This window comes from Panthera uncia, chromosome A2 (genome assembly GCF_023721935.1).
Source record: "Panthera uncia isolate 11264 chromosome A2, Puncia_PCG_1.0, whole genome shotgun sequence".
NCBI lineage: Eukaryota > Metazoa > Chordata > Mammalia > Carnivora > Felidae > Panthera > Panthera uncia.
This window is the reverse complement of record NC_064816.1, coordinates 5,184,351-5,212,161: the sequence shown is the minus strand read 5'-3', so window position 1 is coordinate 5,212,161 and position 27,811 is coordinate 5,184,351. Positions and strand designations below refer to the sequence as shown.

The window sequence follows — 27,811 nt, the reverse complement described above, 5'->3', positions numbered from 1 at the left end:
ATGCCCAGTGGTGTAGACGAGAGTTCAAGCTCCAGCTGTTTGCCAGTTGTGTGACCCCGGGTAGATGACTCAGAGTCTCTGAGACTCAGCTTATCCACGAAATGGGGACCCTGACAGCATCTTCCTCGGGGCATGTCTAACATTTCCAGCGTAGGAAGGTAGAGCACTTGGTAGGGCACAGATCCTGTCCTGGGGCAAGCCTCTATGGGTGACACCTGGCCTGGTACCAGCACCCCAGGCATGTTGGGCAATCCCCGGTACGTGTATGGGCAAGGCCTGCTGTCCCAAAAAGAAGCCTGGCTTTTGCTGCTACTTGGCCCTACCCGAACCTGGCCCCATGTACGCTGTCACCAGGGAGCGGCAGAGGGGCCCAGTGGCCAGCTGGTGGGAGAAGTAGGGCAGGTGTTAGACGAGATCGGGTGAATAAGGGGTGCCATCAGAGTGTAACCTGGAACCCACAGTTCTCTGGCATTGCTGAAGGGGCTGACCTGGATTGGGAATCGGTTTCTTTTTTTTTTTTTTTAATTTTTTTTTTTAACACTTATTTTTGAGACAGAGAGAGACAGAGCATGAACGGGGGAGGGGCAGAGAGAGAGGGAGACACAGAATCGGAAGCAGGCTCCAGGCTCTGAGCCATCAGCCCAGAGCCCGACGCGGGGCTCGAACTCACGGAGTGTGAGATCATGACCTGAGCTGAAGTCGGACGCTTAACCTACTGAGCCACCCAGGCGCCCCGGGAATCGATTTCTTAATGGTCAGCTGAGGTGGGGGGGTGCACATTGACAGCTAGAAATGCCCCCTCAGAGCCCATATCTCCTCTGCCAAGCACCCCTTCAGTGGGAACCTTTATGTTCCTTTTGTACTCATGTGATTTTCTGTTTAAAAAGTCACCTTTAATATATACACACCCTAGAACCTTACTCAGCCTTAAAAGGCAGGACGTTCTGACAGCTGCTGCAACATGGACCTTGGGACCTATGCTCAGTGAAATAAGCTAGTCATTCAAGGACAAATATCGTATGATTCCACCTGTGGGAGGTCCCTAGAGTCATCAAATCCATAGGAACAAAGCAGAATAGGGGTGACCAGGGTTTGGGGGTGGAGGAGTGGGGAGCTAGTGTTTAATGGGGACAGAGTTTCAGTTTTGCAAGACAAAACCCCGGAGATGAATGGTGCTGATGGTTGCCCAACAATGTGACTGTGTTTAATACCACTGAGCTGTATGCTTCAAAATAGTAAGCCCAGGGGCACCTGGGCGGCTCCGTCGGTTGAGCGTCCAACCTCGGCTCAGGTCATGATCTCACGATGCGTGGGTTCGAGCCCCGCGTCGGGCTCTGTGCTGACAGCTCAGAGCCTGCTTCAGATCCTCTGTTCCCCTCTCTGTCCCTCCCCCATGCGCTCGCTCGCTCTCTTTCGAAAGTAAACGTTAAAAAAATAGGATGGTGTATTTTTATGTTCTACGTTTTCTACCACAATTTAAAAAAATTTAAGTCACCCTGAAACATTCCTTGTAAAAATCCCTGAATCCCAAAACAAGCAGACCAGCTCCTCCCTCCCCCGACTTCCTGATATAATAACTCTCCTGATTATGGATATACACACACACACACACACACAGACATATAAGAATATAATCCTTATAGCCTACTTCTGTGACTTAAATTGCCTATATGTGGCCATGGGAGAAGATATAAAGTCTCTTCGTATTTCTTTAAATATTTTTTCTGGCTCCGTTCTTGTTTCCTTCTCCTTTTGGGACTCTAATTAGATCTGATAATGTCCCAAAGGTCACTGAGACTCTACTTTTTTTTTTTTTTTTTTTCCAATTGTGGTAAAATATACAAAATGTAACACTGACCATTTTAACCACTGTTAAGTGTGCAGCTTAGTAGCATTGAGTGCATTCACAGCATCCTGCAGCCATCACCACTGTCTATTTCCAGATGGCACATTTTTTTTTTTTAAGATTTTATTTTTAAGTGATCTCTACACCCAACGTGGGGCTCGAACTCATGACCCTGAGATCAAGAGTTGCACGCTCTGCCGACTGAGCCAGCCAGGAGACCCCAGATGGCACATTTTTATTTCATCTTTGTTTTTTCTTCTCTGTTCTTCAGTTTGGATGTTTAGGATTTATCTAGCTTCAAATTTATTAACTCTTTCTTTTTTCTTCTTTGATAGGCAATCGAGCCCACATGTGACTTTTTAATTTCAAGTAATTTCAGTTTTAGAATTTACATTTAGGGGGCAGCTGGGTGGCTCAGTCAGTTAAGTGTCTGACTCTTGATCTCCGCTCAGGTCTTGATCTCAGGGTCGTGAGTTCAACCCCCACATTGGGCTCCGTGCTGGGTGTGAAGGCTACTTAAAAAAAAAAAAAAGTTACGTTTGGTTCATTTTTCTGCTTTTCTGCTGAGGTTTCTTATTCATTCAGTAGTAGCTATTTTTTTCTTCACATCTTTGAATAGATTTATAATAGCTGCTTCCAAATCCTTACGTGCTCATTCCGACATCTGGGGCACTTCAGAGGTTAGTCCCCATTAATTTCCTTCTGCTTTGAGTATGGGTCATGTTGCCTTATTTCTTCAAGGGTCAAGTAATTTGGGGTTGCATTCTTGACATTGTCAAGATGTGTTGGGGCGACTCTGGATTCTGTTGTGTTCCTCTGGAGAGCACGGCTTTTTTTAAAATGTATTTTTTATCAGGCAATTAACCTGTCTGGACTCAAGCTCTAAAAGTCTGTTTTCCTTATGGTGGGTGACAGGTGAGATCTCACTTCCTTTCTTCCTTTCTTTTTTTTAGGTTTATTTATTTTGCAGAGAGAGAGAGAGGGAGAGAATGAGCAGGGGGGCAGGGGGAGAGGGAGAATCCTAAGCAGGTCCCACGCTCAGCGTGGAGTCCGATGCAGGGCTCAATCTCATGGCCTGAGCCGAAATCAAGAGTGAGACACCGGGGCGCCTGGATGGCTCAGTCGGTTAAGCGTCTGACTTCGGCTCAGGTCAGATCTCACGGTTGGTGAGTTCAAGCCCTGCATCAGGCTCTGTGCTGACAGTGAGGACCCTGGAGCCTGCTTCAGATTCTGTGTCTCCTTCTCTATCTGCCCTTCCCCCACGCTTACGCTCTGTCTCTGTCTCTCTCAAAAATAAATAAACATTAAAAAAAAAAAAAAAAAAAGACTCAGACACTTAATTGTCTGAGCCACCCAGGCATCCCTCACTTCCTTTCTTTTAGCCTTAGCTAGGCTGGTTGGAGCCTGCCCTGAACCACTGCACAGAATTTTTGTGTAGAATTCGGAACTTCCTTTTTCTGGCTTTCTCCTTTCCTGCGTGTCCTGTCCCATTGAGTTATTGTCGTCTTTCTGGGTTCTGTCTTCTCATTTTTCAAGCCGGCTTCTATTTCCAGTGAATAACAGTAAAAAAGGAAACGCGCCCTGTGCCTTATCCCTGGTATAGATTCCCCTCCAACTGCTACCTATTTTGGGTCATGCTAGAGCAGCACCAGCAGACTTGTGGAAATGTTCCTTATCTGCACTGCCTATTAGGGTAGCCACAAGCCACATGTGGCCAATGAGCATAGACATTTTGCTGGTACAACTGAGGCATTGAATTTGAAATTGAATTGAAATTTCATTTCCATTCATTGCAATTCAGAAAGCCCCCTGCTGTTAGTAGCTGCTGCGCTGGACAATGCAGCACTGAGGGATTTTAGCTTCGAGGTAGCGGTGCTTAGTGTGTTTAGTACGGAGTCCAGAGTTTCTTGTCTCCGAGGGGGCTGGTCCGATGCGGCTAACTCCGCCTCCCCCAGAAGCTGAACTCTCCTGGTGGTTTTCCATTGCATAAATTACTTATCAGGTCATCAGTGGCCCCCTGCATTTTGCTTTTATTTTTTTTTAACTCCTTGACTGCCCCCTCCCCAAGTCCGTGAGCATAACATTTCCTCCTCCTTTTGTCCCTTTGGTTAATTTTTAAATTAAAAAAAAAAAAAGTGAACCGTGGTAAAATACACATAACGTAGAAATTACCATCCTGACCATTTAAAAAAAAAAAAAAAGGTTTATTTAGGGGCTCCTGTATGACTCAGTCGGTTAAGTATCCGACTTCAGCTCAGGTCACGATCTCACGGTGTGTGGGTTCGAGCCCCGCTTGGGCTCTGTGCTGACCGCTCAGAGCCTGGAGCCTGCTTCGGAGTCTGTGTCTCGCTCTCTCTCTGCCCCTCCCCTGCTCGTGATCTGTCTCTCTCTGTCTCAAAAATAAAATAAAACATTAAAAAAAAGTTTTTTTTTAAAGGTTTATTTATTTTTGAGAGGGAGGGAGAGAGGACAGAGAGAGAATCCCAAGCAGGCTCCACACTGTCAGCTCAGAGCCTGATGCGGGGCTCAAACTCATGAAATGTGAGATCTTGACCTCAGATGACATCAAGAGTCAGACTGAGCCACCCAGGCGCCCCCGATCTTGACCATTTTACACAGTTCAGTACTGTTAAAATATTCATATTGTTGTCCATCCGTCTCTAGAACTTTCTCATCTCCCCAAACTGAGACTCTGTCCCCATGAAACCCCGACTCCTCACCCCCTCCCCTGCCTCCCACCGTCTACTTCCTGTCTCTGTGGACAGGACTCCTCCAGGGACCCCCTGTAGCAGAATCGAACAGTATCTGTCTTGTGACTGGCTAGCTCAACTGAATGTAATGTCCCCAGGGCCCCTCCGTGTTGTGTCTTCCTCCTCCTTTCAAATTATAACGTAAGATCTCATTGTGGGGCACCCAGATGGCTCAGTTGATTAAGCATCCAGCATCCGACTTTGGCTCAGGTCATGATCTCATAGTTCATGGGTTCGAGTCCTGCGTCAGGCTCTGTGCTGACAGCTCGGAGCCTGGAGCCTGCTTCGGATTCTGTGTCTCCTCTCTCTGCGCGCCCCCCCCCCAACTTGTGCACGCTCGCTCACGCTCTCTCCCTCTCTTAAAAATAAACTTAAAAAAAAAAGATTTCATCATATGGAACCCTGAGGCTTCTGATCTCCAACTGTTAGACATCAGGATTGCAAGTTTTCACTGGAAGGGAGAGAGGGATAGACTCCAAAAAGGCACAGGGACATCTGGGGAGTGATGGATGTGTTCATTATCTTGACTGGGGCCATGATTTCATGCATATGTACATACATCAGAACATGTCAAACCACACACTTTAGATGTGCAGTTTTTTGCATCTCAGGGGTCCCTCAATAAAGCTGTATTTGTGTTTTTATTGTAATAGCCCAAGAGGGCTCCCCTCACCCCCAAACCGTATGCTTGATCAGTTCCTGTGCAGGTGACAGATCCCAACGCCCTGCCCCTTAAACTCCAAGAGACCTGATCCTCTCCTTTCTTGGTCTTGACCTTCCAGACTGACCCCACCCCCGACACACCCCCACGCTAGGTGGTGCTGGGGACCCCAGAGGTCTGTCCCTGGCCTGGCTGTCACAGTCTAGGGGGACACTGAGAGCCAGCTAGCTTTCTAAGTTCCAGGGCTGAAGAAATCTCTGAAGAAAGGCCCAGGGGTGGGGCAGGGCAGGGTGGGGCCGGGCCAGGATGGGGACAGGGCTCTGCTGAGGGCAGGAAGGGCAGAGAAGGGTTCTTAAGGAAGAAATTGAATCTGACCCAGGTCTTGAAACACTAGTAGGACCTGGTCCTTTGAAGCACCTGTCAGTGGCCCTGCACAGACGGAGGGCCTGAGGCACTTGTCCACACTGCAGACTTCTGATCTGCCTCTGAGAACTACCGACTTTGAGTCGCTGGGGAGACAGCGAAAGGATGAGTTTGTAAAGAAGTGCTTTGTAAATTTCGGATACACTCCAAAGTCTGAGAAACATGACATAAATATTAAAAGAACGTGGAAGAAAATATTTGTATTTCAGAATATGAAAGACCTTCCTTCAATTTTACTCATTAAAACATCGTAGGTGAAGTGGCATGTAAAATGCATCTATAGTTCTTAAATGGTAGTATGATGAAAACATACATACCCACTACCAGGTTAAGGCACAGACTATGCTTGAATAAAGCAGGTGGAGGCATTTCAGGCTGAAGGCTTGGCTGATGCAAAGGCCCGGAGGCTGGACCGCTGGGGAAAGCCCTTGGGCATCCCAGCGTCTGGGTGTGGGATAGCGCAGGGGCTCCCCGGAGCCGTAGGAGGGGGCGGATTCCATCAGGGTGGCCCACGGCCAGCCCCAGGCAGCTGCAGAGTGACCCCCATGGCCCCAGTGTCGGTGGTCCGGCCGGCTGAATGACCAGTGGCTTCTTGCTCTGAGCCCGGGCTTCCCAGTTCCAAAAATGGGGAGACTGTGGATCTGCATTCTGGGGATCAAGCTGACCTTGCCTGTCAGAGCAGATGGTTTCTTTTTAAGGAGGCTCTGCACCCAGTGTGGGGCTTGAACTCACAGCCCCGAGATCGAGAGTCGCACGTTTCCCCGACGGAGCCAGCCAGGTGCCCCGGTGGTTTCTTTCTCGAGAAAGTCGGACCACCTGTGCCAAAGCCCTCGTGCCCACCCACCTGTCATGTCTCTGTACCACCCGTTCATTCATCCACTTAGCAAACGGTTGGCATCTAATGTTGTACCAGGCCCTGTTCTCAGGATTCAACGGTGCCTAAAACAACACTCTGGGCTTCACGAGGCTTCTGCCTTGAGGTGAGACAGACAAACTAGTAAATACGAGCTCATATAGGACAGGAAGGAGCAGAACAGGATATGGAGACAGAGTAACACAGAGGCTTCTTTGGTAGCCATCTGAGACGTTTTCTCTGATGAGTGAGCTGGGATATGAATAATGAGACAGAGCCAGACACGGGCTGTGTGAGGGGACAGTGTGTGCAAAGGCCCCGGGGCAACAATGAGCTTGGTGAGTTGGACACGGCACATGCAAAGCCCTGGGGCAGAAATGAGCTTGGTGAATTAGAAGGCCAGCAAGCAGCCATCGTAATAAGTTGAGTTAGCGCGGTGAGGGAGGGTGTGTCAACAGAGCCAGAGTGCGGGGGCACACGTGTGTCTGCATAGCAGGGGCTGGGGTGAGGCAGAGCCCTGGACCTGGGGCCCTCCTCGGGGTCTTTGCAGGGAACGGCACGGTAGTGACTCCTGGACTGGCTCCCCCTCTGGTCATTAGCACCCCGTAGGGCCTCTGAGCAGAGAGGCCCAGAGCAGAGGAACCAGGGCTATCTGGAGGGGACAGCCAGGGCCCAGGGCAGGGGCGGCTGTGGTTATCTACAAACAACCCCCGCTTAGCACATCATGTGTTCCCTGCCTGGGCCTCCAGCCGGAGTCAGGTGACCCCAGGCATTAGGCCAGGCTGCAGGGGCCGGGAGACTGTGTGTGTGTGTGTGTGTGTGTGTCCGTCCCTGGGCGGCCCAGACATCTGGAGTCTGAATTGATTTCCTTTTTCACAACCCGGGCAAGTCCTGCATTTCCAGCTGGACTTAAAATAAAACAAAACAAACCTATGTGCACAGCCCTGCTCTGCTGGGGCTGGGGCGTTTGGAGGTTCTGGGGACCAACAGGGAGCCGTAAGCTCCTCTGAGCGGGGACAGGGACCCTCTGCTCATCTTCCCTCCCCGCATCAGCCCGAAGCCCTAATCTCTCCCGGTCTGGGGATATTTTTAGCCACTAAGAAGGATTATCAGAGTCTGGCTCCCAGGTGGCAGGGGCAGGGCTGGGAGTGAGGCCAGAGAGGCTTCAAGACCCAGCAGTCCTGCTGGGAGACTGGGGGCAGGGCTGGGGTGATGGGGATGTAGGCTCAGTCTGGTTGGGCTGGACCAGCCACTCGGTGAGTCTCCAGATGACCTCTCCGTGGCCCTGGCCAAGCCCAGCCTGAGTTTATTAGCTGCAGCTTTAAGGGAAGGCTGCAGAGGCCGAGGAGGTTCTGGGAAGAACCATCCAGAACCTGCTGCAGGCCAGCACCCCTCCTGCCCAGACTGCCCCTCATCCCACGCTGCCTTCTCTGCTGCTAATACAGAAGTCAGTTACACGTAGTGCCCGTTCTACCCCAGGGGTCATTCCCACCGCGTCGTGTGGGTATCCCATTTTACACATGGGGAAACTGAGGCACAGAGCAGCCTGGTTGCCTGCCTGAGGTTGCATTGCAGCTGGGACTCTGGCCCGTCTGCTGGGCTCCAGACCCTGTTCTCTTCTCACGCCAGAGTGTCTCTTCTTTATCGAGAGGGTGGAGGGGTGGGAGGGGACATTTTAGAGACAGGGTAGGGCTTCCGGAGCTAAGACCTCTGCGGTCCGGGTGGATCATTCTGACGTGGATGCCAGAAAGGTTTGCCTGGGCTTGCTTCAGCTGAGGGTGCTGGAGTTCCAGACTGGTCACGCTTCCTTCCTTCTCCACCCCCCACTGTTCCAAAAAGACTTTGTGACTAGCTCCCAGTATCACAGTGAGTGAAGCAGGGCTGGGGGAATGTGCTTTAACTGAATCCAAGGTCGGGGCAACCAGGGGGTACTTCCAGGAGGAAGTGACAAATGAACTGGGTTTTGAAGGATGCGTAGGAGTTTGCCAGACAGACAAGGAAGGGGTGTAAGCCCTGCGGAGGCAGAGACCTTGCCTGTTCCCTCACCATGCAGTGTCCTCAGCACCCAACATAGGGCAATAACTATTAGACGGGCATTCTAGGCAGAGGACAGCAGTTGTAAAAGCTGGCTGTGGGAAATCCTCTGGTGTGGGGGGAGCAGGAGGCATCAGGCAGTGGGCTTTGAAGCTGGGACATCGGCCGAGGCCTCAGATTGGAAGATGCCATCGCCCGTGTGTACTCTTCCTCCTCCCAAGCTCATCACGGCTTTTGCATGTGTCACAGCTGTGGTGGATCCTGATCTGGGTGGCCCTTGAGTGGGGCAAGAACATGGCATTGGGGGCCTGGACTCCTGGGTTCTGGCTTCAGCTCTGGCTGGCTGGGGGCTTTCCCGGGACTCCCCGCTCGCTTCCTTTGTGCTGGGGGGGGGGGGAAGGGGAGAGGGATGTCCGCTGGGTGAGGAGGGGGTTGGAGATGCCCTGCAGTGGGTGTGGCTCTGGTTGGGAGGCGGGAATGCCGGCCTGGGCACGTGTCCCTGTGCCCCTGTGGGTGTGTGGGATCAAGCCAACCTTGCCTGTTAGTGAAGACGGTTTCTCCTAGAGAGCTCAACCGCCCAGGCAGACGTCCCTGCGTCCACCTACCCATCTGTCTAGACTAGCCACGGTCGCACACCCTCGGCCGCTTGTCAAGCTGCTGCCAGGGTGTCCGGTGGTGGCACTGCCATTGTCAGTCACCTCGCTGATTGCCAGATGCCTCACAACCTGGTCCTTTGTCTCCGCCCCTCCCTGCGCTATTCCACACATCCCCGTGGACTTGAACGTCAGCCCTGCTGGCTCTGAGACTCGGACTCTGAGGCTTTTTCTTTTTTCTCCATTTGACTTGTCCTATTGTGATTTATAGGAAATAGGTGCTTGGTCTTTGTCCCTGGTCTCGCACAGAGCTTCCCAGACCCTTAGAATTTCCTGTGATAAGACTGATCAAGGAGTCTCTGGTTATGTTAACAAGGTGGCTTTGGGAAAGCCCCTGGTTGCCAGAGGAAGCAACTATGAACCCAGGGTAGAAACTTTCAGTGCCCCCTGGTCCCACCTCCAGGGAGGGGAGAGGGCCTGCAGGTGAACTCAGTCATCAGCGAATGATGATTTCATCCAGCCTCCTTTGTAATGAAGCCTCCATGAAAACCCGAAGGGCGTTGTTCAGAGAGCTTCCTGATTGGCGAATGCATGGAAATGGGGGGGGGGGGTATATGTGGAGATGGGTGCCCCTTCCCCATGCCTTGCCCTCAACATCCCTTCTGTCTGGCTGTTGCCGAGTTGTGTCCTGTTGCAAGAGAACTGTGATCTAATCAGCAGCGTGTTTCTCGGCGTTCTGCGAGCTGCTCTAGCAAATTAAACCCAAGGAGGGGGTCCTGGGAACCTCTGATTTATAGCCAGTTGGTCAGAAGCACAGGTGATAATAATTTAGGCCCAGTTGGTGTCTGAAGTGGGGGGGGGGGGGGGGGGGTCTTATAGGACTGAGCCCTTGACCTGTGGGGTTTGATGCTGTCTCCGTTGTTGAGTTGTTGTAGGACAGCTAGCTGGGGCCGTGGTGGGGAGAAGCCCACCCGTTGGAACTGGAATCAGAATGGTAGGCTCGGGGCGCCTGGGTGGCTCAGTCGGTTAAGCATCTGACCCTTGATCTCAGCTCAGGTCTTGATCTCAGGGTCGTGAGTTCAAGCCCCACCAAAACGTCAACAGCAACAAACAGAACAGAATTATAGACTTTTTACTTAATTTATTTTATTTTTACCCCTTTATTTTTGAGAGAGAGAATGAACGAACGAGCGGGGGGGGGGGGCAGAGAGAGAGGGGGGACAGAGTATCCCAAGCAGCCTCCATGCAGACGGCACAGAGCCCGACGTGGGGCTTGAACCCATGAACCGTGAGATCATGACCTGAGCCAAAAACAGCCGCTTAACCGACTGAGCCACCTAGGCGCCTCCAGAATTATAGACGTTTTAAAAAAGAAACATTTAGGGGCGCCTGGGTGGCGCAGTCGGTTAAGCGTCCGACTTCAGCCAGGTCACGATCTCGCGGTCCGTGAGTTCGAGCCCCGCGTCAGGCTCTGGGCTGATGGCTCGGAGCCTGGAGCCTGTTTCCGATTCTGTGTCTCCCTCTCTCTCTGCCCCTCCCCCGTTCATGCTCTGTCTCTCTCTGTCCCAAAAATAAATAAAAAACGTTGAAAAAAAAATTTAAAAAAAAAAAAAAAGAAACATTTAGGGGCGCCTGGGTGTCTCAGTCGGTTAAATGTCCAACTCTTGATTTCGGCTCAGGTCATGATCTCGTGGTTCGTGAGATCGGGCCCCGCGTCAGTCTTTGCGCTGACAGCACAGAGCCTGCTTGGGATTCTCTCTCCCTCTCTCTCTGCTTCTCTCTTTCTCAAAATAAATAAATAAACATAAAAAAAAATAAATGCAAACATTTTAATTTGCAGAGAGAAAAGGGCCCACGTTGTAGATGCGTAACTCAGTGAATTTTCTCAACCTGAATAGCACTCGGACCAGGAGACAGAACATGCCAACCCTGGGCAACCCCACGTCCCCCTTCTGGTCACTGTCCCTAGAGCAGCCACTTTGTTGATGTCCAGCACTGTGGTAGGCAGAGTACTGCCCCCTTAAGATACCCACGTCCCTAATCCTGGAAGCTTCATGTGGCAAAGGACAGTTGAAGTTGCTAATCAGCTGACCTTGAGATGGGGTGACCCTGGATTCCCTGGTGACCCAGTGTCATCCCAAGGGTCTTTTTTGGAGGGGGAGGGGGCGTTGAGAGCACGCACAAGCGAGGGAGGGGCGGAGAGAGAGGGAGAGAGAGAATCCCAAGCAGGCTCCATGCCTAGCGCAGAGCCTGAAACGGGGCTTGGTCTCGTGAACACTGAGATCATGACCTGAGCCGAAATCGAGTCGGTCGCTTAAGGGACTGAGCCACCCAGGCGCCCCAAGGGTCTTTGATAGAGGGAGGCAGGAGGCCCAGGGAGAGAGATGTGGGCTTTGAAGACAGAGGGGGCAGCCTTCCAGGGAGTACAGTGGCCTCTAGAAGCCAGAAAAGGCAGGAACGGGTTCTCTCCACCTCCAGAAGGAATGCGGCCCTGCCCAACCTTGATTTCAGCACCACAAGCCCCCGTCTCAGACCGCTGACCTCCAGTGTCTCTCGAGGGGGGCGCCTGGCTGGCGGTTCAGCAGGTAGAGCGTGCGACTCTTGATCTCAGGGTCGTGAGTTTCAGGGCCCCGCGTTGGGTGTGGAGATTACTTTAAAAATGAATACCTAAATAAACATTAAAAAAAAAGTCTCTGGGAACCTGCGCCCCTCCTCTCTACCTCCTTCCGGTGGACATCACCCCCTTCTGGCCTCCAGAAGGCCACTTCCCACACGGGCGCCAGTACCCCACCGCTAGTCATTGTATCTAAAATAAAACCAAGGGCCACAGAACCCCCAGACTCCACAGGCGGGGGTGGAAAATGGTCCAGCCACCCCAGAAAACAGTTTGGCAGTTGCGTATGAAGTGAAACAGGCGACTGCCCTGTGACCCAGGGATCCCACTCGAGCCCCTAACAGAGGTTACCTTTGGATGGGGGAGATGGAGATTGACCGGGAAGGGGGGAAGACGCACGAGAGCTTTGTGGCGGGACAGGAGGCTGCATGACACGGGTACCTGTATTTGCCAGAGGTGACTCTACACGGAAGATTGATGCATTTTGCTCTAGTAAATTTTACCTTGAATGAAAAAAAAAAAACCCATAAGCAAATATTAAACTCTAGCTAAGGATCTGCATGCTGAAATATGTAGGGGTGATATGGCTTGACGTCTGCTGCTGATTTTAAAGCGCGTCCAGAAGAGTAAATGGCCTGATGGCAGGGGGGCAGGGGGCGAGGGGGGCGGATGGAGGGGCGGATGGATGCACCAGCAGATGTGCAACAGAGCAAATGGGACAAAATGTGGGTGGTAGCATCTGGTGGTGGGTTAACAGGTGTTCACAGTAAATTCTTTCGGTTTTTCTGTAGGTTTGAAATTTTTAATCATAAATGTTGGAAATCATCCGAATTCCTCCCTGAAGCCCGCGGGCCCTGGGTGACCTGCCCCTTTCCCCCCTCCCTGGCCTTCCCTCCTTCCTCTCTCCCCGTCACTCACCCTGCTCAAGCCACAGGGGTCTCTTGCTGTTCCCTCAATACTCTGAGCTCAGTCCTGCCTCAGGGCCTTTGCACCTGCTGCTTGTTTCTCTGAAAGCCCCTCCCGACCACCAGTACCCTCTTCTGCATAAACCGAGGCCCTCCTCACCTCTGGGTTTCACGTCAGAGGGTATCTCATTAGAGCTTCATTGGTCACCTCATTTAAAGTCATGGCCACCTGTTTATTTCCTACCAGGTTCCATCACACCGTGTTACCTCATTCATGAATGTTTACTTGTGCATTGGCTGCTGTCCCTGCTGGGCTGTGAGCTCCATGAGGACAGGAATGTGTCTCCTTTTTTCCCTGCTGTATCCTCAGCACCTAGCCCCATGCTGGCATGTATAAGTCGATCAGAGAACACCTCGTGGATGGATGGACAGATGGATGGGCAGCTGGGCAGGCAGATGGATGGATGGGCTGACAGACAGGTAGAGGGACAGATGGGTAGATGGACAGCTGGGCAGGTGGACGGACGGATGGACGGAAGGATAACTGGTTGGTGGATTGGTAGATGGATGGATGGATGGATGGACAGATGGATGGACAGTGAATGGATGGCAGGGAAGAAGGCAGATGGACAGATGGCCATAAGGATGAACATCCTAAGTGGGGACCAGTGTGGGGGTCTGGACAGTTGTCTTAAGATCTTGGGAAGGGGCGGGGCGCCTGGCTGGCTGAGTCAAAAGAGCATGTGACTCTTGATCTCAGGGGGTTGTGAGTTCAAGCCCCATGTTGGGTGTAGAGATTACTTAAAACTTTAAAAGGTAGGTAGGTAGATAGATAGGCAGGCAGATCGATCGATCGATCAATAGATGGATCTCAGGAAAGGTCACAGCTGCTCAGACTCATCCAGACGGCCACTGGAAAGCTTTCTTGGCGGAGGGAGGCTCCACTTGTGTGGCACACGGGGTCATGCAGGGGACCCTCTTGCCCAACCGCAGTCACGTAGCAAGCGAGGCAGCGACATTCACACCTGGAAGGGCGGGCGGTCAGGAAGGGAATCGCGGATTTCCCTTGTCGTCCTGGGCTGCACTGGAGGGACTGTCCCACAGTGACGGGAAGCTGTTCTGGACACCGGAGAACTCGAGTTGATGACCCCCGTCAGCCAGTCCCTTGACCACTGGCCACCTGTTTTCGCATCTGTAAAGTGCAGAATACTAGCTGTTTGCAGGAGCTGTGTCTGAAGGGTCAGTGGGCACCGGGCTAAGCACTTTGCGTGTCTCATCGGGCTGGGCCGACAGGTGGGTTACTGTCCCTGTTTGCCCAGTGAACTTGAGATTCAGCGAGGGCAGCTCATTTGCCTGAGGACACACAGCCGGAGGCTGCCGGGCGCTGGGGGGGGGGGGGGGGGGGCGGGGGGGGGGGGGGGGCCCCTCCTGCCCCACCCGTGGGTCCTGCGGGCCGAGCTCCTTTTCACCGGACCCCGTGTCCACAGGATGTGGTCCAGCTTCAACGAGTGGTTTTGGCAGGAGAAGTTATGGTTACCACCCAACAGCTCGTGGGTTGCCCTGGAGGACCGAGATGGCCTGGTGTACCCCCACCCCCGGGACGTGCTGGCAGCCCTGCCCCTGGCACTGGCCCTGGTGGCCATGCGCTTCACCTTCGAGAGGTGAGTGCCGGGGTCGCTCACACGTGTGTGTGTGTGTGTGTGTGTGTGTGTGCGCGCGCACGCACGACGTGCTCACCCCGGCCGGATGCCCTGCGGGGTTTCGTCCTAATGTGTCCTGAACGGAGCCTGGCTCTGAGCCCGCGTGCCTCTCCCAGCCCCCGTCTTGTCCCCACCCCCGTCTTGTCCCCAGCCCCTTGCGCCCACACCCTTCCAGCCTCCGGTGGCTGGTTTCCCGCCACACAGGCTGCAGCTCGGATCCCCGCGTGCCAGCGTCTTCGGAAAACGGGCGGAGGCCCTGGAGGACGCGTTCTTGCTTTGCTGACCAAAGACAGGCCTGAAGAGGCCCCGGGGGCAAAGAAACTCTCGCCCGCTCCCTCCTGCCCCTCTCCTGCGGGCCGGGTGACCCTCCACCTCACCAGCCCTCCCTCACCTCCCCCACCCTGCCCCTATCATCCTTCCATCAACCCCCCGCATCCCTCTCACCCCCCATCATCCCTCCTACACCCCCTCACCCTCCCCTCCCCTCCCTCCCGGCTCCTAACACCTTCCCTCCTCCCTCTGCCAAAGGAAGGAGCTGGGCACTCTGGCTTCCCCGTTTGTGCCCAAATCCCTCCCCCCTTCTCCCCTCCCCCTTGCAGCCTGGTTCCCAGCCCCCCCTGCCCCGGTTCCCAGCAAGCCGGGTGCCAAACCCTGTAGATTTTCAGTCGTGTCTCATGGGACCCAGACCCTCCTTCACACTGGGGTTCCCTGCCTTTCCCTGCCTGGCTGTCTCCTGGGCGCGGGCAGCTCTCCCAGGGCCCCTTCCCTCTGCCCCAGGTGCCCCACGCTTTCCACGTGGACCAACACTGTAGTCAGAGCTGATTCAGACCTGCCTTGCCAGGCCCCCTTCCTGCCGGACAGTCCCCTCCGTGATCAGCCACCCACCCCCTCTGAGGTTCCTCCTCCCCCTTAACGTCCCTCCCCAGGCACCCTTCGCGGGCCCGCCACCTTCTATGCACCCACCTGGCCTTCTCCCTCACTCCTCTGCAGTTCCTTCAAGGCTGGGTTCCGGGAGACCCCCACCATGCCCTTCTGCTCCCCCCCCCCCCCGCCCCTCTCCCCCCCCCCCCCCCCCCCCCCCCCCCCCCACTCCCTTCCGCCCCCACTTTGAGTCCCTGGCTTTGTCCTGCCCTGACCACAGGGAAATGGGAACACTCTACCTCTTGCCTTGTCTCTCCCACCCCCAAGGAGCTTCCCCGTGTCTGGGCTCACATGATACAGGCGGGACACCGGGGACCCGAGAATACACACTGAGGTTGTATTTATTTAACAGATATCCCTGGAGCGCCTACTCTGTGCCCACCATTGCCTGAAGCAGCTTACGTGTCTTAACTCAGCCCTCTGTGCAACCCCATGAGGTGGTACTGTTATTATCCCCATTGTACAGAGTAGGAAATTGAGGCACAGAGAGGTCGAGGCACTGGCCTGTGGTCACACAGTGGGTAGGTCGTCTGGGACTAAGGCTTTGCCTGAGGGATTCTAAGAGGCCCAATTCAGCCAGGCTTTGAAGGGTGAGTCCTCATCTTTCCCACAGGGTGGGGAGGGCACAAGACTATGCCCAGGTTCGCTACTGGAGCCTGGAGTGGGGGGAGTTGTATATTTAACTGATGGCCTCCTTAGAGGTATGGGTGTGTCCCATCCTAGAGTTATCCTTTCAAAGGGCAGCGTGAGTGGGTAGCTTTTCCAGGGTTGAAGGCGGAGGTTTTTGCCATCGCTAAAGTAAATCCTGGGCCAGTCTGCTGCTCACCGCTGTGTAACCTTGGCCATACCTCTGACCTCTCTGAGCCTCGGTTTACTCATCAGGGCAATGGGGACTTTGACAGTAGAGTTAAATGAGCCAGGACCTAATGTGGATTTGTGCCTATGCTTGGCAGATTACAAGTACTCAATAAATGACAGTCCCCTTCTCCCCCACTCCCTGGTCATGACAGAGTCTGGAATGAGTTCTTGCTGGGCTGCACTGAGCTCAGTTCTCCCAGACGGAGGCGGGTGTTGGATGGTGGGTAGGAAATTCCGTCCTGACCCCTGGCCTCGGGGGCCCTCTACTGGAAAGTGTGGGGATTGCCCGGAGATCTGGGCTCCTGCACGTGACCCCGCCGGGAGAAGGGCCACCTGAGTGGGAGCAGACCCGCTCCTGCCTGTGGGGACCCCCCAGCCTGACGGGGCACAGACAAGGACCCAGACCACCGTGAGACAGGCAGTGCGGGGACCCTCATTCCTGTTTGGGACTGAGTGCCGCTTCCCGAGTGCCCCAAAAGTTAACCTTCGCGTCCCCATCCTGAAGACCCACCCATCCAGCTGCCCTTCCTAGGTTTGGTCCAGTACGGCGGCCAGCCTACCCCTCCAGGGTTCCAGCGTGTGACCTGGCCCCTCGGAGCCTCAGTTTCCCCACCTGGATTGACCGGCTCTGTCTCCCCTGCACCCAGATTTATCGGCCTGCCCCTGAGCCGGTGGCTGGGTGTGCGAGATCAGGCCAGGAGGCCAGCAAAGTCAAATGCCACTCTGGAGAAATACTTCCTCACAGAGGGGTGTAAACCCAAGGAGGTGAGAGCCCCCTGACGCCCTCCCCCCCCATCGGCCTGCACGGCTGCCTTGCGGATGGGGCCCCAGGGGTTGGGATGACACCCAGTCGTCAACAGGGAAAGCCCAGTGCCCCTCTCCCCACCCCACCGGCCATCCCAGCTGCCCAGTGGGCACATCCTGGGATGGAGGTGGGGAGACCAGGTCTCTGCTGAGCTGGTGAGGAACAGAAGGCTGGACTGCTCTGGGGGAGACCCGAGCAGGCCTGTGACCTCCCCTGTGCCCATCCGGTGGGTGTGGCTCAGGGCCTTGGGATTCTTCCTCCCTTGTCCACCTCCCTCTGAAGGAAGGGGTGGGAGGCAAGGTCTCAACTGCCTCCCTGGGGTGGGGATAAGACCTGAGTGTTCCAGGAAAACCTCTAGGAGGGGGCTGCCCCAGCCCCCGGCCCTTTTTTAGTCCCAGCCCCGTCAGCCACCTGCCTGTCCTATGAGCAGGACTGCTTTTTATATGGCCTCTTTGGGGGGACCCCACGCTGTGAACCCCCCTACTCCCCGCGTGCATAGGTAGACAGGCCCACAGGCAAGGCCTGGGGCAGCAGGGGAGGGGGGGACGCAGCTGGGTCTCACCTGTCCTGGGACAGGGGCAGGAGGGCCACCTCTGTGACCCCTGTCGCCCCTCCCCAGCCCCAGATGGCCTTCCTCGCTGCCCAGTGTGGCCTCACGCTGCAACAGACCCGGCGCTGGTTCCGGAGACGCCGGAACCAAGACCGGCCCTGCCTGACCAAGAAGTTCTGTGAGGCCAGGTAAGCCCAGGGTGGGGCTGCGGGGGGAGGGGGGCGCTGGGGTGCCGGGGAGGGGTCTGCTGCCCTGGCGGCTGCCTCATGGGCTCCCTCGCCATCTGCAGCTGGAGGTTTCTCTTCTACCTGTGCTCCTTCTTCGGTGGCCTCTCCGTCCTCTACCACGTGAGTGCACCTGCCCGTTTCCCTGCCCCCCACCCCCATCGACCCCACAAGCACCTGCTGTGCCCAGGGCCTGAACTGGGGGCCGTGGAGGGGTTCGGGCAGAGGAGGGAAGTGCGCAAAGGCACAGAGAAGGGGAGAGGGCTGGGAGGGGTCCTGGCAGATCACTCAGGTGCCTGCTGAGGACACGCTGTGCGCGGGGAGCCGGGGGTGTGCAGCCGACAGCCCTCGGTCTAGAGTGAGAGCAGCCCAGGGGAGGGCGCACCTGGGGAATAGAGGGCTGGGCTCTGACCTTTGGGCAGCTTCAGACTCCCGGGTCCCTGCAGGAGTCATGGCTGTGGACACCGGTGATGTGCTGGGACAATTACCCAGATCAGGTGAGTGGTGGGCGGGGCTCCCAGGCCGGTGGGAGGGCGGGGGGTGGTCAGAGCCCCTGTAGCCACAGGCGGGAGAGCCAAACCTGGACATCACGTGACACCCCTGAGGGCCACAGTATTTCCGCCTCCCCTGTGGAGTGGGTAGGGGCCAGAAGCCAGGAACCCTGGAGCAGGAGCCGCCACAGACCCTCTGCCCTTGACCGCCCCCACCTTCCCCAGTCATTTGGATCCAGAGGTCCTGGTTTTGAGCGAACAGGGAGGCCCCTGCCCCATGGGAGCCTCGACTCCCCACGGCTAACCTTGCCCCGCCCCGCCGCAGCCCCTGAAACCGGGCCTGTACTATTGGTACCTCCTGGAGCTGAGTTTCTACATCTCACTGCTGATCACGCTGCACTTGGATGTCAAGCGCAAGGTGAGGCCCAGAATCTGACTGGGCAGTGATGCCCTGGGGGAGTTGTGACCCAGTCTCCAACCGGAGGGATGGCCTCACCCCACACCCGGAAACCCCCTGGTGGCCTCAGGCCGGAGGCCCAGAGTCCACGAGGTACAGATGCTCCCAGCCCTGTGGGGGGGGGGGGGCCCTGCCACCAACCTCCTCCCTGCTGTGACCCACCATCTCCCGCAGGATTTCAAGGAGCAGGTGGCACACCACTTCGTGACCATCACCCTGATCGTCTTCTCCTACAGCGCAAACCTGCTGCGCATCGGCTCTCTGGTGCTGCTGCTGCACGACGCCTCGGACTACCTCCTGGAGGTGGGCCTGGCCCCGCCCCGCCCCGCCCTCTCCCCGCCTTCCTGGGAGATGAGGCCACGCCCCATGAGGCCACGCCCCCTCCTGGCTTCCTGGGACCTGAAGCTCCTCCCGCTCCCAGAAACACACACTTTACCTTTCTTTTTACATTTTTTTTATTAAAAAAAATTTTTTTTTTAATGTTTATTTTTGAGACAGAATACGACTGGGTTAGGGGCAGAGAGGGAGGGAGACACAGAATCCAAAGCAGGCTCCAGGCTCTGAGCTGTCAGCACAAAGTCTCGAGCTGTGAGATCGTGACCCGAGCCAAAGTCGGATGCTTAACCGACTGAGCCACCCAGGCGCCCCAATTTTTTTTTTTTTTTTTTTTTACATTTACATCCAAGTTAGTTAGCATATGGTGCAACAGTAATTTCAGGAGTAGATTCCTTAGTGCCCATTTAGCCCGTCCCCCTCCCACAACCCCTCCAGTAACCCTCTGTTTGTTCTCCATATTTAAGAGTCTCTTACCTTTTGTCCCCCTCCCTGTTTTTATATTATTTTTGCTTGTCTTCCCTTGTGTTCATCTGCTCTGTGTCTTAAAGTCCTCATATGAGTGAGGTCCTATATTTGTCTTTCTCTAATTTCGCTTAGCCTAATACCCTCTAGTTCCATCCATGTAGTTGCAAATGGCAAGATCTCATTCCTTTTGATTGCCGAGTAATACTCCATTGTGTATATATACCGCATCTTCTCTATCCATTCATCTGTCAATGGACATATGGGCTCTTTCCATACTTTGGCGATTGTTGATAGCACTGTTGTAAACATTGGGTTGCATGTGCCCCTTCAAAACAGCACACCTGTGTCCCTTGGACAAATGCCTAGTAGTGCAATTGCTGGGTCGTAGGGTAGTTCTACTTTTAATTTTTTGAGGAACCTCCAGACTGTTTTCCAGAGTGGCTGCACCAGCCTGCATTCCCACCAGCAGTGCAAAAGAGATCCTTTCTCTTTGCATCCTCACCAACATCTGTTGTTGCCTGAGTTATTCACGTTAGCCATTCTGACGGGTGTGAGGTGGTATCTCATTGTGGTTTTGATTTGTATTTCCCTGATGACGAGTGATGTTGAGCATTTTTTCATGTGTCGGTTGGCCATCTGGATGTCTTCTTTGGAGAAGTGTCTCTTCAGGTCTTTTGCCCATTTCTTCACTGGATTACTTGTTTTTTGGGTGTTGAGTTTGATAAGTTCTTTATAGATTTTGGATCCTAACCCTTTATCTGATATGTTGTTTGCAGATATCTTCTCCCATTCTGTCGGTTGCCTTTTAGTTTTGCTGATTGTTTCCTTCACTGTGCAGAAGCTTTTTATTTTGACGAGGTCCCAGTAGTTCATTTTTGCTTTTGTTTCCCTTGCCTCCAGAGACGTGTTGACTAAGAAGTTGCTGTGGCTGAGGTCAAAGATGTTTTTGCCTGCTTTCTCCTCGAGAATTTTGACGGCTTCCTGTCTTAGATTTAGGTCTTTCATCCATCTTGAGTTTATTTTTGGATATGGTGTAAGAAAGTGGTCCAGGCTCATTTTTCTGCATGCTGTTGTCCAGTTTTCCCATCACCACTTGCTGAAGAGACTGTCTTTATTCCATTGGATATTCCTTCCTGCTTTGTTAAAGATTAGTTGCCCATACGTTTGTGGGTCCATTTCTGGGTTCTCTATTCTGTCCCATTGATCTGAGTGTCTGTTTTTGTGCCAGTGCCGTACTGTCTTCATGATTACAGCTTGAAGTCCGGGATTGTGATGCCTCCAGCTTTGGTTTTCTTTTTCTGGATTGCTTTGGCTATTCGGGGTCTTTTCTGGTTCCATACACATTTTAGGATTGTCCTAGCTCTGTGAAGAATGCTGGTGTTATTTTGATAGGTATTGCATTGAGTATGTAGATTGCTTTGGGTAGTATTGACATTTTAACAATATTTGTTCTTCCTATCCAAGAGCATGGAATATTTTTCCATTTTTTTGTGTTGTCTTCAATTTCTTTCATAAACTTTCTATAGTTTTCATTGTATAGCTTTTTCACCTCTTTGGTTAGATTTATTCCTGGGTATTTTACGTTTTTTGTGCAATGGTAAATGGGACCAATTCCTTGATTTCTCTTTCTGTTGCTTCATTATTGGTGTATAGGAATGCAACCGATTTCTGTGCATTGATTTTATATCCTGCAACTTTGCTGAACTCATGGATCAGTTCTAGCAGTTTTTTGGTGGAATCTTTTGGGTTTTCCATATAGAGTATCACGTCATCTGCAAAGAGTGAAAGTTTGACCTCCTCCTGGCCAATTTGGATGCCTTTTATTTCTTTGTGTTGTCTGATTGCTGAGGCTAAGACTTCCAATACTATGTTGAATTAACAGTGGTGAGATTGGACATCCCTGCCTTGTTCCTGACTTTAGCGGGGAAGCTCTCGGTTTTTCCCCATTGAGGAGGATATTAGCGTTGGGTCTTTCATATATGGCTTTTATGATCTCGAGGTATGATCCTTCTATCCCCACCTTCTTGAGGGTTTTTATGAAGAAAGATGCTGTATTTTGTCAAATTCTTTCTCTGCATCTATTGAGAGGATCATGTGGTTCTTGCACTTTCTTTTATTGATGTGATGAATCACACTGATTGTTTTGTGGATATTGAACCAGCCCTGCATCCCAGGTATAATTACTGCTTGGTCGTGGTGAATAATTCTTTGAATGTATTGTTGGATCCAGTTGGCCAGTATCTTGTTGAGGATTTTTGCATCCATGTCATCAGGGAAACTGGTCTATAGTTCTCCTTTTTAGTGGGGTCTTTGTCTGGTTTTGGAATCAAGGTAATGCTGGCTTCATAGAAAGAGTTTGGAAGTTCTCCTTCCATTTTTATTTTTTGGAACAGCTTCAAGAGAATAGGTGTTAACTCCTCCTTAAATGTTTGGTAGAATTCCTCTGGAAAGCCATCTGGCCCTGGACTCTGTTTTTGGGGGAGATTTTTGATTACTAATTCGATTTCCATACTGGCTATGGGTCTGTTCAAATTTTCTATTTCTTCCTGTTTCAGTTTTGGTAGTGTATATGTTTCTAGGAATTTCTCCATTTCTTCCAGATTGCCCATTTTATTGGCGTATAATTGCTCATAATATTCTCTTACTGTTTTTATTTCTGCTGTGTTGGTTGTGCTCTCTCCTCTTTCATTCTTGATTTTATTTATTTGGGTCCTTTCCTTTTTGATCAAACTGGCTAGGGGTTTATCAGTTTTGTTAATTCTTTCCAAGAACCAGCTCCTAGTTTCATTGATCTGTTCTGTTTGTTTGGGTTTTTTTTTTGTTTTGATAGCATTGATTTCTGCTCTAACCTTTATTATTTCCTGTCTTCTGCCGGTTTGGGGGTTTATTTGCTGTTCTTTTTCCAGCTCTTTAAGGTGTTAAGGTTAGCTTGTGTATCTGAGACCTTCCTTCCTTCTTTAGGAAGGCCTGGATTTCTATATACTTCCCTCTTATGACCGCCTTTGCTGCGTCCCAGAGGTTTTGGGCTGGTTCTGGGCATTTTCATTGGCTTCCATGTTTTTAAGTTCTTCTTTAACTTTTTGGTTAGCCCATTCATTCTTTAGTAGGATGGTCTTTAATCTCCAAGTATTTGCTATCTTTCCACATTTTCTCTTGAGATTGATTTTGAGTTTCATACCATTGTGGTCTGAAAATATGCACGGCATGATCTCGGTCTTTTTGTACTTGTTGAGGGCTGATTTGTGTCCCAGTATGTGATCTGTTCTGGAGAACGTTCCATGTGCACTGGAGAGGAATGTATATTCTGCTGCTTTAGGATGAAACGTTCTGAGTATATCTGTTAAGTCCATCTGGTCCAGTGTGTCATTCAAAGCCTTTGTTTCCTTGTTGGTTTTTTGATTAAATGATCTGTCCGTTGCTGTAAGTGGGGTGTTGAAGCCCCCCACTATTATGGTATTATTATCAATGAGTTTTATTTTTGTGATTAATTGATTTATATATCTGGATGTTCCACATTTGGCACATAAATGTTTACAATTGTTATGTATTCTTGGCAGATACACCCCTTAATTATGATATAATGCCCTTCTTCATCTTTTGTTACAGTCTTTAAAGTCTAGATTGTCTAAGTATGGCTACTCCGGCTTTCTTTTGGCGACCGTTAGCATGATAGATGGTTCTCCGTCCCCTTACTTTCAATCTGAAGGTGTCTTTAGGTCTAAAGCGGGTGTCTTGTAAACAGCATATAGATGGATCTTGTTTTCTTATCCATTCTGTTACCCTCTGTCTTGTGATTGGATCATTGAGTCCATTGTCGTTTAGAGTGAGTACTGAAAGATGTGAATCTGTTGCCATCGTGTTGCCTGCAGAGTTAGTCTTTGTTGCTTTCGGTCCTTTTTTTTTCTCTCGTCTTTTCTCCCCTCAGAGGCCCCCTTAAAATTTCTTGCAGGGCTCGTTTAGTGGTTGCAAACTCCTTTAGTTTTTGTTTGTCTGGGAAGCTCTCTGTCTCCTCCTATTTTTGAATGACAGCCTTGCTGGATAAAGGATTCTTGGCTGCACCCACTTTAGCTTTCTAGACAGCTCCCGGAGAGGAGGCCCCGCCCTTTCCCCTCCCCACCTACTTCCCCTGTGCCCACCATTGTGGTGGCACCGTTGTGCCCACCCTGTGCCTGAGTCCGATTCTCTCCGTTGCCCCCCTCCCAGGCCTGTAAGATATTCAATTACACGCGTTGGCGGAAAGCCTGCGATACCCTCTTCATCATCTTCTCCTTGGTCTTCTTCTACACTCGCCTCGTGCTCTTCCCTACGCAGTGAGTCTGCCCTCGTGCCGGTTGAGGAGAGGGGAGTGCCTGAGATCCAGGCCTGCCTCACCCTCGGTTCCCTCACCCAGGGAGCTGGGGGTGTTGGCCTGGAGGCTTTCAGGAGAGGGCCAGGAACGGTGTCCCTGGGACTGGACACAGCATATGCAAAGGCCCAGTGGCAGGAGAGACAGAAAACTGGGCGCGGTCATTCTCCCATGTGCCCAGAACATGGAGTAGGGGGCAGGGTTGGGCACCTGCTCACTAAAGTCCTTCCCCAGTCTATTTGCTGAGCCTCTCCTGGCAGAGGGAACAACATGAAGATCTCTGCTCACGTGGAGCTGACACTGGGGGTGGGCAGGGGAATAGAAGAAATAAAGCAAACAGGTAAAATATAAAGCCTGAGGGAGTGATGTGCTAAAGAGAAAATGAGGTCAGGAAGGCACAGGAAGTGTATAGGTAGCTGGAATTAGGGTGGTCACTGACGAGATTCGGAGAGACTGGAGGGAGAGAAGCACACTGATCGTAGGGGAAGAGTGGTCCAGGCACGGCATGTGCAAAGGCCCTAGGGCAGGACCAGGCCTGGTGTGTTGGAGGTACAGCGAGGAGACCCGTGTGGCTGGAGCTGAGTGAACAAGGCAGGAGGGGACAGGGCAGGTGGCACAGGATCTTGGAGGTCACGGGGAGGACTTGGGCTTTTACCCCAATGAGCAGAGAGCCCTGGAGGGCTGTGGGTGGGAGAGGGACAGACCTGACTCAGGCTCACAGGCGCCCCCTGGCAGCTGCTGGGGACCGGCCGGTGGGAGACCTGAGCAGGAGCTGGGGGGGGTGCCTGGAGGGTCCGGTGCAGGTGACAGAGGTGGGTGGGCCCGCGGTCCCCCGAGGGTCATAAAATGGGAATGAGCTCAGAGCTGTTGCTTGAGGAGCAGGAGCTGAGCTTTGGGTGGGCCGGTTCGAGGGACCTGTGGGGTCCCCGGAAGTGTCCTGGAGGAGGCAGCGGGTGCACCAGCCTGGGGCTCCAGAGAGAGAGCTCCCCGTCCAGAGTTTGCAGCTCGTGGGCCTGAATGGCCGGCGGGTGAGCTGTGCGTTCTCACAGCTTAACACAACCGGGCGAGAAGGGGCACTTAAATGCCCGGAGGGCCTAGGTATCACTCGGGGGGCAGTGGGGAGCCACGGAAGGTTCTGGAGCCAAGAAGGTCGCCCAAGACCGAGCGGTCCCCAGGGCCGGGGGGAGGGGGGTGGTGCCCGGTGCCTGGTGAAGCCCCACCTCTCCCCCCTCCTCACCTGCCGCAGGATCCTCTACACCACATACTACGAGTCCATTGCCAGCTCGGGCCCCTTCTTCGGCTACTACTTCTTCAACGGCCTTCTCATGATGCTGCAGCTGCTGCACGTGTTCTGGTCCTGCCTCATCCTCCGCATGATCTACAGCTTTACGAAGAAAGGCCAGGTAGGGCCGGGCAGGGGGGGCCGCTCGCGGGCGCCTCCCCGGAGCCCCGTCCTCACGCCCCGCCCCGCCCCTCTTCCCCCCAGATGGAGAAGGACGTCCGCAGCGACGTGGAGGAGGCCGACTCGAGCGATGGGGACGTGGTCCAGGAGTCCCTGCCCCTGAAGAACGGGGCGGCCCCCACCGACGGTCCTCGGAGCCGGGCGCCCGGGCGGCTGGCCAACGGGCACGCGCCAGCCACATAGCCAGCCGAAGACCGGCCTCGCGGGCCTGCTCCCGGGGCCCTGTGGCTTGGATTTGTGGGGCGGCAGGACCGGAGGCCCCGGGAGGCTCTGGAGACAGGGAGGGACCTCCCGCAGGGGCAGGGGCAGGGCTGATGATCTGTCTCCAGCCCCCTCTCTCTGCCCACCCTTCCCTTCCCTTCCCTTCCCTTCCCTTGGGCAACTGGACAGAGCTGGGGAGGGCGGGCGGAAGCCTGCTGGAGCCACCTCCAGGCTGAAAGGGGTCCAATAAAACTTGAACGGAGCCAAGTTCTCTGAGCGCGCTTGTGTCCGTGTTCTAGCTCCTCATCCATCCCCGGAGGCCCCAAGGGGACTCTAATTACAGACCTTACCGATGAGACCCTCTCGGCCACCCCAAGACACGCGCCCACCCCCAGGGGACTCCGCAAGCGGCACAGGGAGACCCCCCCCCCCCCCCCCCGCCAGGCGACTCAATCCCTGGTACCCAGCCCTGTAGGTAAGCCATCACCTTCCAGCACCGCGCGGCCTTCGGCCAACTCCGCCCCCAGCTTACAGGTGGGAAGGTACAAGGCCCACACAAGTCAGAGGCGGGGCAGAGGGCAGGCTCCTTCAGGTCTCCACAGCCCCTGCTCAACGTTGGCAGACTCCCTGGAGAAGGTGAGATAGGGCCCAGGGGGAGAGCTCCCGTGGGACAAGCCAAGGGAGTATCCATCCACAGCTCCAGAAATCCCGGCCACAAGGCCCCAGGCAGGCCCAGAGGAGCTGCCTCCAGGGGCGTGGAGGAGGGGGGGGGGGGGATGGGAAGACGTTCCAGAACGAGTCGGGGGATGGGAAGATGGGAAGATCTGGAGAGAAGAGGGAGCCAAGAACAAGAAGGGAAGCAGGGGCTACGGGATGGGACTGTGAAAGAAGAAATGGTAAAGACAAGCAGTGTCAATTTCACCTCCTGCTTTTCAAACATCTGGGAAGAGAGCTGATCCGGAGGAGGAGGAGGAGGGAGGAAGAGGACCAGCAGGTGGCCCACAGGAAGGGTGCAAGTGGCCTTGATGCAAGGGAAGACACGTTCAAGTTCAGGCTCAATCTCACTCAGCCTACACCAGGGGCAAAGGAAAAAACTACAATGAATTCCTTTCTCACCAGCTCTCCCGGCACAATGTCAGCATCCTCTGTTGGGATTTGCAGGGAAAATGGACCGGTCCCAGTGTGCCCCCTGTGGAGGGGAATCTGGCAGGAATTAGAAGTACAAATGCCTTTCCTCTTTATCCCTAGAGACACCCCCAGAGGTTCCTAGTACACTTACAAATCGGTAAGAAAGGACAACCAATCTGAAAACAAAAAATAGGACCAGAAGACATGGACGTTTATAGCAAAGAAAACACTCAAGGCCAAGACTCAGTCTCATTAATAATAATTAAGGACTTAACAAAGCAAGACTAGACTAGCAGATACCATCTAAGACCCATTCCATTGGCTAAAAAAAAATAAACTGGACAAAGAAAGCATGAGAGAAGATGGGGATCAAGAATCTGATCTATTACAGTGGGAACATAAATTAGCACAATTGTTCTGGAACACCATTCACCATCTTGTAAAATCGTTAATTGTTCTACAAAGTTCAAAAGCAACACAAACACAACGGTGTACTGTTTAGGCATGAACATCAATCTGGTATAACTGTTTCTTTAGTAAACAGCATACAAAGTCAGAATAGTGATGTTACCTTTGATCTTGGGAGGCTGGAAGATGGGATTCAGGTACATAGACATACCATCAACCGTTCTAGCCTTCAGAGTTATGAGGTGTGGTGCAGATACTCATATTAATAAATGTAACTCAAGGGGCACCTGGATGGCTCAGTCGGTTAAGTGTCCGACTTCGGCTTAGGTCACGATCTCGCGGTTTGTGGGTTCGAGCCCTGCGTCGGGCTCTGTGCTGACCGCTCAGAGCCTGGAGCCTGCTTCGGATTCTGTATCTCCCTCTCTCTCTGCCCTTCCCACTCCCCTGCTCATGCTCTGTCTCTCTCTCTCTCAAAAATAAACATTTAGAAAATTAATTTTAAAAAAAAAGGCAATGGACTCTGACATTTTTCCAAAGAAGATACCAAAGAAAAGAAGGAAAAAAAAAAAGATATACGAACAGCAACAAGCATGTGAAAATGTTTCAGCCTTGTCCTAGGGAAACGTAAATCAAACCCACAAGATATTACTTCACAGCCATAAGGATGGATAGAGCAAAAAACAAAATGAAAAACAATGTTGGTAAAGATGTTGCAACACTGGAACGACCCCTGTATTTGCTGGTAGGGATGCAAAATGGTTAATTAATGTGGGACCCAGTT

At 53.0% G+C, this 27,811-nt stretch overlaps 1 protein-coding gene across 3 annotated transcripts in view; it reads left to right on the top strand.

Moving 5' to 3' along the window:
• CERS4 (ceramide synthase 4) overlaps nucleotides 1–25,770 on the top strand; it is a 34,997-nt gene extending 9,227 nt beyond the window's left edge. For 2 of the 3 annotated variants that reach the window (XM_049639801.1, XM_049639802.1), the window contains exons 2-11: nucleotides 14,167–14,340; nucleotides 16,806–16,923; nucleotides 17,583–17,701; nucleotides 17,803–17,860; nucleotides 18,184–18,234; nucleotides 18,554–18,646; nucleotides 18,860–18,988; nucleotides 23,690–23,796; nucleotides 25,078–25,234; nucleotides 25,318–25,770. In XM_049639801.1, the coding sequence (XP_049495758.1) occupies nucleotides 14,168–14,340; nucleotides 16,806–16,923; nucleotides 17,583–17,701; nucleotides 17,803–17,860; nucleotides 18,184–18,234; nucleotides 18,554–18,646; nucleotides 18,860–18,988; nucleotides 23,690–23,796; nucleotides 25,078–25,234; nucleotides 25,318–25,476 (1,164 nt within the window). In that variant the 5' untranslated portion in view covers nucleotide 14,167 and the 3' untranslated portion in view covers nucleotides 25,477–25,770. Of the gene's footprint in view, nucleotides 1–14,166; nucleotides 14,341–15,652; nucleotides 15,738–16,805; nucleotides 16,924–17,582; nucleotides 17,702–17,802; nucleotides 17,861–18,183; nucleotides 18,235–18,553; nucleotides 18,647–18,859; nucleotides 18,989–23,689; nucleotides 23,797–25,077; nucleotides 25,235–25,317 lie in introns of those variants that run through there. The other variant, XM_049639803.1, reaches the window with a different exon arrangement.
• Nucleotides 25,771–27,811: the final 2,041 nt, after the last annotated feature.